The 14601-nt window shown below is 40.7% G+C and overlaps 1 protein-coding gene across 1 annotated transcript in view; it reads right to left on the bottom strand.

Annotated features, from left to right (window-relative positions):
• LOC137007887 (A disintegrin and metalloproteinase with thrombospondin motifs 14) overlaps positions 1-14601 on the bottom strand; it is a 101506-nt gene that overhangs the window by 42314 nt on the left and 44591 nt on the right. The window contains exon 5 of the mRNA XM_067369585.1: positions 5516-5599. Within this exon, the coding sequence (XP_067225686.1) occupies positions 5516-5599 (84 nt within the window). The remainder of the gene's footprint in view (positions 1-5515; positions 5600-14601) is intronic.

Genomic DNA, 14601 nt, shown 5'->3' with positions numbered 1-14601 from the left:
CTTCGAGGAGGGTCGGCCAGCACATGATTCGCTCATCTGCCGGTGCGCCGTGCCAGATAAACGAGCCAAGTGCTCAAAAAACACCAGAGACCAGTCTCGAGAGGCTGGTTCCCTTAGTAGAATTTTTGGGGGAATGGAAACTTCTTCCGAATATTTCGAAATGGGTGCTGCTCATGGTAGAACAGGGTTACAGAATTCAGTTCGGTTCTCTTCCGCCCAGGTTCAGTGGAGTGATTCACACAGTGGTAGCTCCAGAGCAGTCTCTGGTAATGGAACAGGAGGTTACGACGCTTTTGCAAAAAGGGGCTATAGAACGGGTTCCCTCTCCCAGCAAAATGTCGGGCTTTTACAGCCGCTACTTCATTGTTCCAAAGAAGGATGGGGGGTTGCGTCCGATCATAGATCTTCGTATACTAAATCGATCTGTAAAGAAGTTGAAGTTCAAGATGCTTACACTCAAACAGATTATTCCACAGATCAGATCCGAGGACTGGTTTGTGGCGATAGATCTAAAGGACGCATATTTTCACATTTCCATCCATCCTTCTCACAGGAAGTTCCTCAGGTTTGCTTTCGGGGGCGAAGCATACCAATACAAGGTTCTTCCCTTCGGCCTATCACTATCACCCCGCACGTTCACGAAGTGCGTGGATGCAGCCTTGGCTCCGCTGAGACTCCAAGGCATCCGCGTGCTGAACTATATCGACGATTGGTTGATTTTAGCTCAAACAGAACTTCTGGCAGCTCAACATCGAGATGTTGTGTTGTCGCACATGAAGAAGCTTGGGCTGAGGCTCAACGCCAAGAAAAGTGTGCTGGTTCCGAGTCAGGTTGCCAACTATCTTGGGGTAATCTGGGATTCCATCACGATGCGGGCGCAATTGACTCCCGCTCGTGTGACTTCCATTCTCGGGGCCGTGAATTGGGTGAAGTTAGGCCGGTCACTCACTGTAAAACAGTTTCAGAGACTGTTGGGTCTGATGGCAGCTGCGTCCAACGTTGTTACTTTTGGCCTTCTGCACATGAGACCCTTACAGTGGTGGCTCAGGACCAAGGGATTTTCTCCGAGGGGAAATCCTTTTCGCATGATCAAAGTCACGCGGCGGTGCCTTCGTGCTCTGGTCATGTGGAAAAAGCCTTGGTTCCTGTCCCAGGGACCCGTGTTGGGAACTTCATGTCGTCGCGTAATGCTTACGACAGATGCGTCCCTCACGGGCTGGGGAGCGATCATGAGTGGTCGCTCAGCTCAAGGTCACTGGGAGGTACACCAGCTCTCCTGGCACATAAATCGGCTGGAGATGCTGGCAGTGTTTCAGGCTCTGAAGCACTTCCTCCCCGACCTGAGGGGCCACCATGTGTTGGTTCAGACAGACAACACTACGGTGGTCTCCTACATAAATCACCAAGGGGGACTGCGGTCTCGGCCACTATGCAAACTGGTCAGTCACATCCTCCTGTGGACCCAGGGGAAATTACTCTCGCTAAAGGCGTCGTATATTCCGGGGTATTTGAATATGGGGGCGGACGCTCTGTCGAGGCAGAGCGCGAGTCCGGGGGAATGGAAGCTTCACTCAGAGGCAGTGGAGCTCATATGAAAAACATTCGGTCGAGCGGAAGTCGATCTCTTTGCCACAGAGGAGTCAACTCAATGCCCTCTGTGGTACTCTCTGAGGCACCCAGCTCCTCTGGGGTTGGATGCCATGATACAGACGTGGCCGAGGCGACGTCTGTATGCTTTTCCCCCAGTCTCTCTGCTCCCGGGAGTTCTGGACAAAGTCCGTCAGGAAGGGGTAGACCTGATATTGGTGGCTCCTTTCTGGCCAACAAGAATATGGTTTGCGGACCTAGTTTCGCTTCTTCACGGCTCTCCTCTGGAGCTTCCAGTCAGACAGGATCTCCTGTCCCAAGCGGGCGGCATGGTTTTACATCCCCGTCCAGAAATGTGGAAACTGTGGGCCTGGCCCCTGAGGGGGCAAGGCTCATAGAATCTGGTCTCCCAACCGAGGTTGTGGAGACCATCCTTCAGTCCAGAGCTCCATCTACAAGGAAGCTTTATATGTATAAGTGGAAGGTTTTCGCTACATGGTGTAGCCATCATAGGGTGGACCCGGTCCACTCATCTGTCAGCTATGTGCTTCAATTCCTCCAAGAAAAGCTTTCAGAAGGCTTAACTCACTCCACATTAAAAGTGTATGTGGCTGCGATTTCAGCCTATCATGTTCCTATGGGTGGTGTCTCGGTAGGTCGAGACCCCTTAGTTGTTCGCTTCCTTCGTGGCGCACTGAGGCTGAGGCCTTCAGTACGCCCAAAATCTCTGACCTGGGACTTAGCTATCGTGTTACAAGGGTTGGCTGAGGCGCCCTTTGAACCTTTGGAAGATGTGTCAGATAAAATGCTCACATTGAAGACTGTGTTTTTACTGGCCATCTCATCCTTGAAAAGGATAGGTGACCTTCAAGCTCTTTCGGTTTCACCATCATGTTTAGAGTTTGCACCAGGGATGGTTAAGGCCTTTCTACATACAAGGCCTGGTTACATTCCTAAGGTCCCCACTAGGGTCCCAGGTCCTATCGTTCTGGAGGCTTTTTATCCCCCTCCGTTTACTGATCCGGATCAGGAAAAACTTAATCTGCTGTGTCCTGTGAGGGCGTTGGACGCTTATGTTCACAGAGCTGCCCTGTGGAGAAAATCAGACCAACTATTTGTATGTTATGGGTCCCCGAGTCGAGGGGGCCCAGCGTCCAAGCAGAGGATGAGTAAATGGGTGGTTGAGGCCATCTCATTATCGTATAAAGCTCTGGGGCGTCCATGCCCCTTGGATGTTAGGGCACACTCAACTAGAGGTATGGCTGCTTCAAGAGCTCACATGTCAGGAGTTTCCTTGGCGGATATTTGTGGTGCTGCTGGATGGTCATCCCAGCACACCTTCATCAGATTTTATAATCTTAATGTGAGTAGTACTCCGGGTGCTTTGGTGTTACAAGATAGCAGCCAGGCACTCGGAGGCACGGCGTAGTGGGGACAGCGTTCCCATCACGTCATTGACGTAGCGTCGATAGTTCCCACGAAAGGGAACGTCTTGGGTTACGAGTGTAACCCTTGTTCCCTGAGTAAGGGAACGAGACGCTACGTCACGTTGCCGTACCTCCAGCATGCCTGGAGCGCTTACTTCAGACATATCACAGAAGCTAGCGTTCTTTGTTTCTGGGCATGCTTTATAGGTTCCGGTCCGCGACGTCGCCCGCCTCTGACGTCACGTTCTCTCATTGGTTGGATACAATAGTGCTTCACGAACACAAAAATGCAGAGGATTCCCATCACGTCATTGACGTAGCGTCTCGTTCCCTTACTCAGGGAACAAGGGTTACACTCGTAACCCAAGACGTTTTTTTTGGTGCACCAAAAATATTCTTATTCCTTTATAATATTAATATTGAACCACTGTACTCACATGAACTGATTTAAATATGTTTTTAGTGCATTAAGGGATCGTGAGAGAGGAAATGTCATTGCTCAGGCCTCACTGAGCCATCGGATTTCATCAAAAATATCTTAATTTGTGTTCTGAAGATTAACAAAGGTCTTACGGGTGTGGAACGTCATGAGTGTGAGTAATAAATGACAGAATTTTCATTTTTGAGTGAACTAACCCTTTAAAGTTAATGCAAAGTTTCTCAGGAGAATGCTAAAGTTTTGCTAGTGAATGCACAGTTTGAACGCCAAAGCACTGAAATGTAATTTTCCTCCCGTCTCGTGTTGTTTTCATCACATTGATACAATCTGAATCATATTCGCAGGAGAACTTCACTGGATGACGCGCAAACTTACCTAAAACTATTATAAACATTGTGAAAAGCTGATGAAGTTCTGTGTAACATCTGAGATCCTACAGTTTACCTTCTCTGTCAACTGTGCTTTACTTCCAGAAAGCTTGAAGTGTTTGTCACGCTCAGTCTCTCTTTCTATTTCCAGCTGCAAACAGGTGTGAAAGCAGGTTGTTCAGCTCTTTTCTGATACGGGAGCATGTTTGCCAGCTGGTAGTTCATCAAACCCACACACTGCCACTGATCAAACAGCAGAGACGCGTTCCAGATGGCTAGTTATTAGCTAAATAACCTCATGCTATTTCACGAAAAGCTGAGTAGAGCCTGTAGGAGCAAATGTACGTTCCCTGCTGTCAGTGACCATCAGCTCTAGTGTAGACCGCACATGAACATGATTGACCAGCAGCTTCATTATTATTTTCAACTGAATTGCTATAATATGAATTGATTTTTTACACTATACTGTACAAACAGCTGGATGTTCCAGGCGTTTATGGTAAGGGTGCTCCGACTGATTGGCTCCAATCGTTATTATTGGGCGATAATAGCTTTATATAGTTTGATCTGTGATCAGGGTTGCCAGGTTTTCAAACAAAATCTGCCCAATTCCTATTCAAAACTAGCCCAAGCGCATTTCAGGAGCAAAATACGTGTTTTGGCGGGGTTCCTCTGGTAAAATTCACATTCTAGGTGCTAAATATCACTGTCGGTGGTCTCTATGAAGGAGATGACAGAAAATTTGTAAGAAAATTTTTCTATGCACAGCTAAAATTGCTTCTAGGGCTGTCACTAACGATTATTTTGGTAATCAAGTTTGATTATTTTGATGATTAATTGAGTGATCTGATATTTTTGGGTGTTAATAAAAATCTAAAAACCTAAGCCTTTAAAATGACTTAAAATACATACATAATAACAGTGAGGCAGTAATATTTGGTTCAAAAAAGTATTAAAAGCAAGTAAGATGGTTTTATAGAACAACAATGTTAAAATACATAATATAAACAATCATATTTTGTACATTATGTGTTGTAAATGTCTGCAGAGGGTGCTAACGGCCTGTTGTTGTTACACTTTACAGCAGATCAAATTCGTGTTTAATACTGTTTAACATCCAAATAAACACTTTTCAAGACAATAAATACACGATTGAGACAATGCATACAAGTATTGCCTCTGAATTTGCGTCTGAATAGTGCTGGCTCCGTGGGCGTGGCCGCATTAGCGGATAATGAGCTGAATCACAGACTTCTGACATGGCTCTCTTTTCATACAGATTAAATAAAAACAGAATGTTTGTTTTCGATTTGACTTACACGATTTAAAACCTGACATTTCAACATTTCTTTAGACATAAGTGTCATTTATTTTGTCATTAGTATTCATAAGTTACAGTTCATTTTCTGAGAACTATCAGATTGGACTTCGTTCAGAGGGAGAGGAGAGATCACGCATCATGTTAGTTTTCTTTATTTTACAAAAATCACAACATTGTGTTTTTACTCTGAGTGTACACAAATAAAAGAAGACATTCTATAGTTTCAATTGATATATTACTTATGTCTCTATGACAAAAAAATGACAGAGTATTTTAAGTCTGTTTTGCTGCAATGTGAAAAAAATCCTGCAAAACGCGCCGGCGCATTTTCGGACCTCAGGAAGTTCAATAAGTGTTTATGCTCAAAGCTCACCTGACGATATCCCACCAGGATCATTCGGACCAGCACAATGTTGATGTTGGTTCCCAGAGACTCATCATGGTAGATTTCATCAACCTGCAGTCACAGAAAGAAGAAAAAAAACAACAACAACGAAAACATAATTAGATTTTTTTAATTTCTAAAGAAAATGTGAGTGATGCAGGCCAATGCTGTGATGCACACAATGAACTTTAACACTTAGTTTTAAAGGTTTCATCATAAACAAAAACAATGAAACAACGGCAGCGTGTTTGTTTAGTCTTTGAGGATGTAGGAAGGTGAATGAACGCTGTTTAATGACGTCCTGCAGGTGTCTGAAGAACAACTTTAAAAGAAGGTAATGTAATGCAGAAAGTGTGATGTGAAATACAGCCTGATAAACACAGCTGGAAACTGTCGAGAGGTTTTTGTTTCCAGTGGAACATTATTCTGACCGGTGCTTACAACACAGACACGACAGACCACCCGACACGGCTCCCAAAGCTTGTGGAAGCACATTAACATAGTAGGTACTTGTTTTGTATAAGTAATTACTCTTGTGGCCTCATGGGACAGTAAAGTTCAGAATCTCGCCGGAAGCATAGGTCATCCGGGTATTTTTTGCCTACGAGTACTGTGAATTCAGACATACTTATTTTGTCGCATACTGTTTTTCGCCTACTATATACAGTAGTAGGGAAGTATGCAATTTCAGATGCAGCCATTATGTTCTGAAATGCTGCATTCTCAGTGTCGCCACAAGGATGCGCTATAGTGAGTCTTCATCTATGGTCAGTTTTCTTATTCAGTTCATTAACTGTCATGAGGTTTAAATTATATGTAGAAAGTAGGGGTGTAACGGTACGCGTATTTGTACCGAACCGTTTCGGTACAGGGCTTTCGGTACGGTGCACATGTGTACCGCAGGTGAATGTGTTCATCTCTTCCTCCTTAATACTAGTTACAGAATAAACATGCAAGAACATCTGAAGGTATGTTGCAAGATTCAGTACAACTTACTGAAACGGTCATATCTCATGTAATCGCTCATTCAGTGTTTCAACGGTGGAAAGACATCAATGAAAGCGTCCGTATTCAACAATATGTCATGATGCATTTACCTCAGAAAAGCCATTCAGTGTTCACAGCTTGTTAGTTCGCTAGAGAAATGAACTCTTTCGCTTACTATATGCACTGTATTAGCCAATATATTCATTATTTTACTTAATCTTTTAGTGATATCCTGATTAGGCTATTTAATGTGTGTTTAAATAAATCTGATGTTAAAATAACAGCCACTGTGTAGAAATTATTATATTTCAACAAAGAATTGGAGTAAAAACATTTAGAAGTTAATGCAAAAACTGCCTTAGGTGCAGCTTACAGGTTTGCATACAATTTGTTATTTGAGTGTTGATTATTTTATCTAAAAATAAAAAGCAATTGAATTTAGGCTAATAGTTAGGGCTCCCTACATAGTTTATAGCATTAGCAGAGATCATTTTTTTTATCCTTAAGAAACTTTTAGTTTTAATTTAATTTAATATATTTAAAGACAAAAACACAATTTGTTCAGTAAACCTCTGTTTAATAATAAAAAAAAGCAATTTTATGTTTAGTTTTCTCTCCACCTGCTGTACCGAAAACTGTACCGAACCGTGACTTCAAAACCTAGGTACGTACCGAACCGTGAGTTTTGTGTACCGTTACACCCCTAGTAGAAAGCGATCGAAGAACGCTCCCTTTACAATCGCTGGAGCTGTCAATCAAACAGAGCGAGTTTATCAGTGACTGAATTCTGGACTCGCATCACTTTTGCACCGTTAGTGACGATGAAAGCATTGGTTAGTGTGCAGAAATTGAGTTGCAATGACGAGATCATTGCTTTCATGCACTCAGCAACATGTCTGTGATCGACTACAGTGTTCATCGCTGCAACCTTTCAGGCCACAATCTAAATATAATGCCAGAGATCTAAATAGTAATAGCTGTAATAGTAAAAAAGTGCTAAAAGTTTTCGAGAGAGTAATATGCAAATATGCCAGCCAATCACAGCAGTGGGCGTTTACACCTTACCCTTAAAACAGAGCATTCAAACCAGAGGCTAAAATCAGGGTAGGAAAAATGCCTTTTATTTCTAAATTATGATAGTTTTTGATATAAAAAGCATACTAACATAATAAGTGCACCCCAGGAAACATTATAAAACAATAAAACAACAAAGTGCATGACCCCTTTAAATAATTTGCACCATAATTTTAGGCCTGGCTACACATTGTTAAGCAATATTCAAAGCTAATTGCACATTCATATTCTTATATGCAACATAATTTTTAATGTACTGAAAAAATTCTAGTAAAATTGCTCTAGCAAATAACAACAAACAAACGGTAACTTTGAATTAAACATGAAATTTGGAATAATGTACTGTACACTACCATCCAAAAGAATTGTTTGAATGTTAAAAGTGTAAATATTAAAGTCTCTTCTGCTCAACAAGGATGCATTTATTTGATCAAAAATACAGTAAAATTGTGAAATGTTATTACAAAATCTGTAAGATTTACTTTAAAACAATTTTAACTCTAAAAACTAATTTTAGCTAGTGAATTTCACAAATACTTACAAAGAAACACCAAGCAACTCACTGAATTAAACATGAAATTTTGAAACTGAATCAGTATAATACTCCAAAAATGTCAAAAACGTCTTTCTGGCTTTAACTTCCCAAAGGACACGCATGGAAAAGCCACAACGAAATCAAAAACACAAGGAATTTTTTTGAGCTCAGTGAAGTCTGACTCTGAATTCATTTGTTTCATTTGATTCTGCTGGGTATTTTCTGCAACGTCTTCTTCAAAAAGACACATCTCACCACAGTTTGCAATGCCAAAAATGTCTGACCTAGAAAAAAATGCAGTTTGTGACACGGTTAATGAGCCTCTGGTGTGGAATTTAAACAAAACTCTGCACTGAATCAATCTGGCGTGTTCAATCGCTGCCGTACCGTCCGCGAGACATGCCTGCTCGGGTCTGAGCGCCGCGCACGCAGCCAGAGGGAAAACAGCAGGGATATTTTTTCCATATATCAGGAAAGACACTTGACAAACACTTGATCCTGCAGCTGGGGTCACAGAGTTTACAAATGCATTCTGGTTAAACACACGGCCGCCGTTTCCTCCCAGCTCTGTTTTTGTGCCTCATGCTGGTTTGGCCTGGTGTGGTTGAAATTGAGCAGCGGTGAGGGTTGAAGAGCAGCCTGGGGAATATGGGTAAGATAGCGCTGAAGGAATCAGCTCAGGTTAAACCCTCTTGAGTTACCCGCCCTCTCGTTAAGGTCACCTTTACAGCACACCTGCAATAACACCACTCGGTTTTTCACACTCTGAGGAAAGAATCGATACAAAAACAACGGAAGACAATAAATACAAAATAAACAAGTACACAATGGGACACTATCTAAAACGTCCAAACAAAGAATGATGCACAAAAGTAGGGCTGCACGATTCATCGAAAGTAAAACTGAAATGAAGCGGCTGTGATTTGAGTAAATGTTTCAGAGTAAAACAATCATCTTCCCAAACTTGTAAAGAGACGCTTATCAGCAAAAGAAATGCTTTAAGGGCTTTTTTCACCAAAATAAAAATTTGGCAGTATAATTTTTGAACATGATACGGAAGAGGATTAGGGCCAAGCAATAATAAAAAATAAAAAAAATAATAAACCATCTCGAGATTAAAGTTGTTAAATTTCGAGAAAGTCGAGATAAAATGTTGAGAATAAAGTCATTAAATTATGAGAAAAAGTCATTAAATTACGAGAAAAAGGTTGTTAAATTATGAGAACAAATTCTTAATTAAACGAATTTGTTCTCGCAATTTAACGACTTTTTTCTCATAATTTAATGAGTTTATTCTCAACATTTTATCTCGACTTTTTCTCGAAATTTAACAACATTTTTCTCATAATTTAACGAATTTGTTCTCGTAATTTAACAACTTTTTTTCTGGTAATTTAATGACTTTTTTCTCGCAATTTAATTACTTTATTCTCAACATTTCGACTTTTTCTCGAAATTTAATGACTTTTTTCTCGTAATTTAATGACTTTATTCTCAACATTTTATCTCGACTTTTCTCTCGAAATTTAACGAGTTTTTTTCTCATAGTTTTATCTCGACTTTTTTCTCGTAGTTTAACGACTTTTTTCTCGTAATTTAATGACTTTATTCTCAACATTTTATCTCGACTTTTTCCTCGTAATTTAACAAGTTTAATCTCGAGATGTTTTTATTTTTTTATTATTGCTTGGCCCTAATCCTCTTCCGTAACATGAAGTAATTAGGACAATAATATTAATAATAATTATTATTATTATTAATAATAATACTCTATTTATATTTTAAAGTGAAATATTACAATAGTGATATTTCTTATTTTGTTTTGATTTAGCATTTTTTTATTTACTGCTACTACTAATAATAATATTATAATTTATTATTATTGTTGTTATTATTATTATTACTATTATTATTATTTTATAGCTACAGTGATTTATAATCACAACTTTTTGGCCAAACTATATATTTTTTTATTATTAAATAATATATATTTGTATTTGTTGTTTATATTTCTATTTATTATTATTATTATTATTATGATTATTATCATCACTTATACAAAATCACAACATTTTGGCAAAACAGTAATATTATTATTTTGTTATTTGTATTAAATAATACATATTTTAATTAGTATTAGTTACATACAATTACATAATATTAGCATATATTATTAATATATCTTATTTTGTTTTAATTGAGCAAGTTTGTATTTAATAATAATAATAATAATACTTATTATTATTATTATATGATATATCTATGTAATATTTGGCCAAATTGTGCAGCTTTACAATAAGGCGCATACATTTTTTAAATTGCATTTTAAATTATTTCAATATTAATATAATAACTATAATTTTTATAGCCATATTGATTTATAATTACAAAATGTTGGCCAGATTGTGCTATTATTATTATATTAGGCTATTTTTATTAAATATTTTTTATTTTTATTTTACAGTAATAATTACAATACGAATACTTCTTATTTTGTTTTGATTTAGAATATTTATATTTTATTTAATAATAATAATTATTATTATGCAGCTATACTGATATAAAATCACAAAATTTTGTCCAAAAGTGCAGCTTTGCAAACAAGAACAGCATTTTAATTCCATTTTAAATCACAATCTCAATTTTATATAGATTTTTTGTGCAGCCCTACACTAGAATTCCAGCATGTTTTTCTCCTAACCAGCCGTGTCCAAATCACTACAGGTCTCTTGGCAATAAACATAAACTGACAGGAACAAACACTGCATTAGACTCCAAAAAGGCTGAGGAGCAAAATTCATGCTACATAAAATGTTTAGAAGAACACGCAGCAATGAGACTGTGAAGAGTTTCTGCAGTTCTTCAGTCCTTTACAAGTGATGAGTAATATAGTTATTCACAACATCACGTTCACACGCTCTTCAGATGTTGTCATCTCCTCTGCCAGAGCACAAAAAAACTCACTGACCACTTCAGTCACGTCTGATTTAGTTCTGAGTGCTTGATTGCTGGAAAAATGCTAATTGGTAAAATAAAAAATGTCCTTTAAAAAGCATATCTGCTCTAAAATTACATATACATATACATTCTACAAGGTATACTCATGCATTGCCCGGGAATTGAACCTATGACTTTGCATAGCTAGCAATTACTGTTAGAGCTACAGGAATACTGCACAATGTGCATTAAGAGAACACATTTTTTCCATTCCACTGCGCTGCTTTTCCCTTGTTTTTCTATGTAAACATGTGTTAGACGGATGTGTTTGACCGTTGCGTCTTTTGCAACATTTTGCACAACATAACAATCAAAAATGCAGCGCTCATGTTAGAAGTAGTTCAAATTGTTTAAAAATTGTGTTTTTAACAGCAAAAACACATTGTTTGTGAATACCCCAGGAAGTGTAACTTTATGTGTAATATATAGGGACATTGTTTGCTTTTTTGACAAATCAGGTTTGAAAAAAGCCATTTTCTAAACATCTGTCAGCGATGCAAAAAACTAGCTTAAATAACTCTTCCTCCATCTGGAAATGTACACAGGCTGTAATTACGTTCAGGTTTAGGTTGCAGACTCTGCATGACGCAATCGGCATCCCGCCATGCTGACACTTGCCTGGAATGATGCGAGCGGATATGGAGCTGTGATCCAGACTCTTTCGAGTGTCCTGAAGATCCATAAACAGCATCTCCAGATTGAAAGGAGACATGCCAAGCACCTCCACCGTGATGAAAGCATGCGCTTCCCTTATTTGTGAACGTGTCTTCAAATTTATGAGGTGAGACCCTGTCCGACGACCTTCACGAGAGGCTCGTTTGTGTTTATTTACGGTGAATGGCCCGAGTGAGCTCTGGAAAGCCGCCTCAGTCTCTACAGGACACATATACACATGTCAGACCATCAGTCACAGGCGAATGTGAACGTCTGACAGACACCTGGATATAAAAACACACTCTGACAGGAGCCGAACGCAGCCTGGAGACAGAAATAAAGCCGCCGACGGCTAATGCAACAAACCTGCATGACTTCACAACTGAAAAAAGTAGGGCTGCCCATGACTAAGGATTCTTCTAGTCAACTAGAAGTCGACTGGTCATGCATTTATGATTTTACACTGCGTGATGGCATCGGAAAAAGGTTTGAGTTTTCTGAGTTGGACTCGGATGCAAAGATGAAGTTGTCAATAAAGCTGTGGCTGACTCGTTTTCTCCACAGTATAGAGAGAAATGCATGTTAAAGGTGCAGTAAGCAATTTCTGAGAATCACTGTTGATATTTGAAATCCTGAAATCCGCCCCCTACTTGGCCAAATGTCTCTCCTCCCCAACTATGAGTGTACACGCCCTCTACTGCTGATTGACTCACTCTTTCTCCTCCCCCATCATGAGTGTACACGCCCCATACTGCTGACTGGCTCACACTGTCTCCTTCCGCATCATGAGTGTACACGCCCTCTACTGCTGATTGGCTCACTCACCTCCCCCATCATGAGTGGACACGCCCCCTACTGCTGATTGGCTCACTATCTCTCCTCCCCCATCATAAGTGTACACGCCCTCTACTGTTGATTGGCTAACTCTCTCTCCTCCCCATCATGAGTGTACACGCCCTCTACTGCTGATTGGCTCACTCACCTCCCACATCATGAGTGGACACGCCCGCTACTGTTGATTGGCTCACTCTTTCTCCTCCCCCATCGTGAGTGTACACGCCCTCTACTGCTGATTGGCTCACTCACCTCCCACATCATTAGTGGACACGCCCCCTACTGCTGATTGGCTCACTCTTTCTCCTCCCCATCATGAGTGTACACGCCCCCTACTGCTGATTGGCTCACTCTCTCTCCTCCCCATCATGAGTGTACACGCCCTCTACTGCTGATTGGCTCACTCTTTCTCCTCCCCCATCATGAGTGTACACGCCCTCTACTGCTGATTGACTCACTCTTTCTCCTCCCCCATCATGAGTGTACACGCCCTCTACTGCTGATTGGCTCACTCTTTCTCCTCCCCCATCATGAGTGTACACGCCCTCTACTGCTGATTGGCTCACTCTCTCTCCTCCCCCATTATGAGTGTACACGCCCTCTACTGCTGATTGGCTCACTCTCTCTCCTCCCCCATTATGAGTGTACACGCCCTCTACTGCTGATTGGCTCACTCTTTCTCCTCCCCCATCATGAGTGTACACGCCCTCTACTGCTGATTGGCTCACTCTCTCTCTCCTCCCACATCATGAGTGGACACGCCCTCTACTGCTGATTGACTCACTCTTTCTCCTCCCCCATCATGAGTGTACACGCCCTCTACTGCTGATTGGCTCACTCTCTCTCCTCCCCCATTATGAGTGTACACGCCCCTTACTGCTGATTGGCTCACTCTCTCTCCTCCCCCATTATGAGTGTACACGCCCTCTACTGCTGATTGGCTCACACTCTCTCCTTCCCCTTCATAAGTGGGCACGCCTCCTACTGCTGATTGGCTCACTCTCTCTCCTCCCACGTCATAAGTTGACACGCCTCCTATTGCTGATTGGCTACAAGTGAGTTGCGCTGCTCGGTCCAATCCACTTTCAACAGTGTTTCTCAGAAATCTACCAATTAAGATACTAATTAAGCTTCCACACTCCACAAAATCACTTGGATATGCGGCTAATAACAGTGCACATTTATCTAGGTTAACGTTAGAGCGGATGACCATGTAAAGTGGCTAACGTTTGGCTCCCTCGAACACGTTTCAAATGATTAGCCATGTTTGAGGTCAAAGAATGATTGGTGTGAAAACAATTGGATTTCCTGCCCGATATAATTATCACATGCACGAGCCGTATTAATGATCCGTCCATCACTGACTGCATGAGTTTTTTTCCTGTGACTAACTAATTAAAATCTGGTTGACTAAACCTCTTCTCATCAACATTTAGATGCAGCCCTAGAATAAAGCAAAAACGCAGTTACAGAAGCTGTTCAAATCTAGTTTAATGAGTAATATTCAGCATGTGGCAGCTTACACGCAGACATCAAATGCCCTCGCTGAAGCTAATCTTCTGATATAAGAACTAGACTAGTTGAACTAGTACTCCTGAACGCTCCAGACTGCAAACACATGTTGATCTTCTCGTACAATGATGAGAAACACAGCTGTTCTCTGAAGGTGTTGAGCATCTCAAGTCACACCAACGCAGGACAAAACCAGACCCGTTTCTCAACACAGGCAACAACACAAGCATTGTCCGCAGGCTCTGTGCCGTCCGGAAATCAGTCTCCAGGTGGTACGACACCCTTCAATGCCGAGCAGAGAAGCTTAACATAAAGTGGAGAGTGATTTGTCTTGCATATGTCAAACTCAAGGGAACCAATAATGATGAGGGCCATAACTTCACTGAACTTCTATTGAACAAACATGATAATGATAAAATCATGAGCCTTTGATAAAAGCCTCTTACTTTAAAGCTCAATGCACAAAAAAACCCTCTGTGTA

The sequence above is a fragment of the Chanodichthys erythropterus genome, chromosome 19 (genome assembly GCF_024489055.1).
Source record: "Chanodichthys erythropterus isolate Z2021 chromosome 19, ASM2448905v1, whole genome shotgun sequence".
In the NCBI taxonomy this organism is placed as follows: Eukaryota; Metazoa; Chordata; class Actinopteri; order Cypriniformes; family Xenocyprididae; genus Chanodichthys; species Chanodichthys erythropterus.
This window is presented reverse-complemented; position numbering and strand designations above follow the sequence as displayed.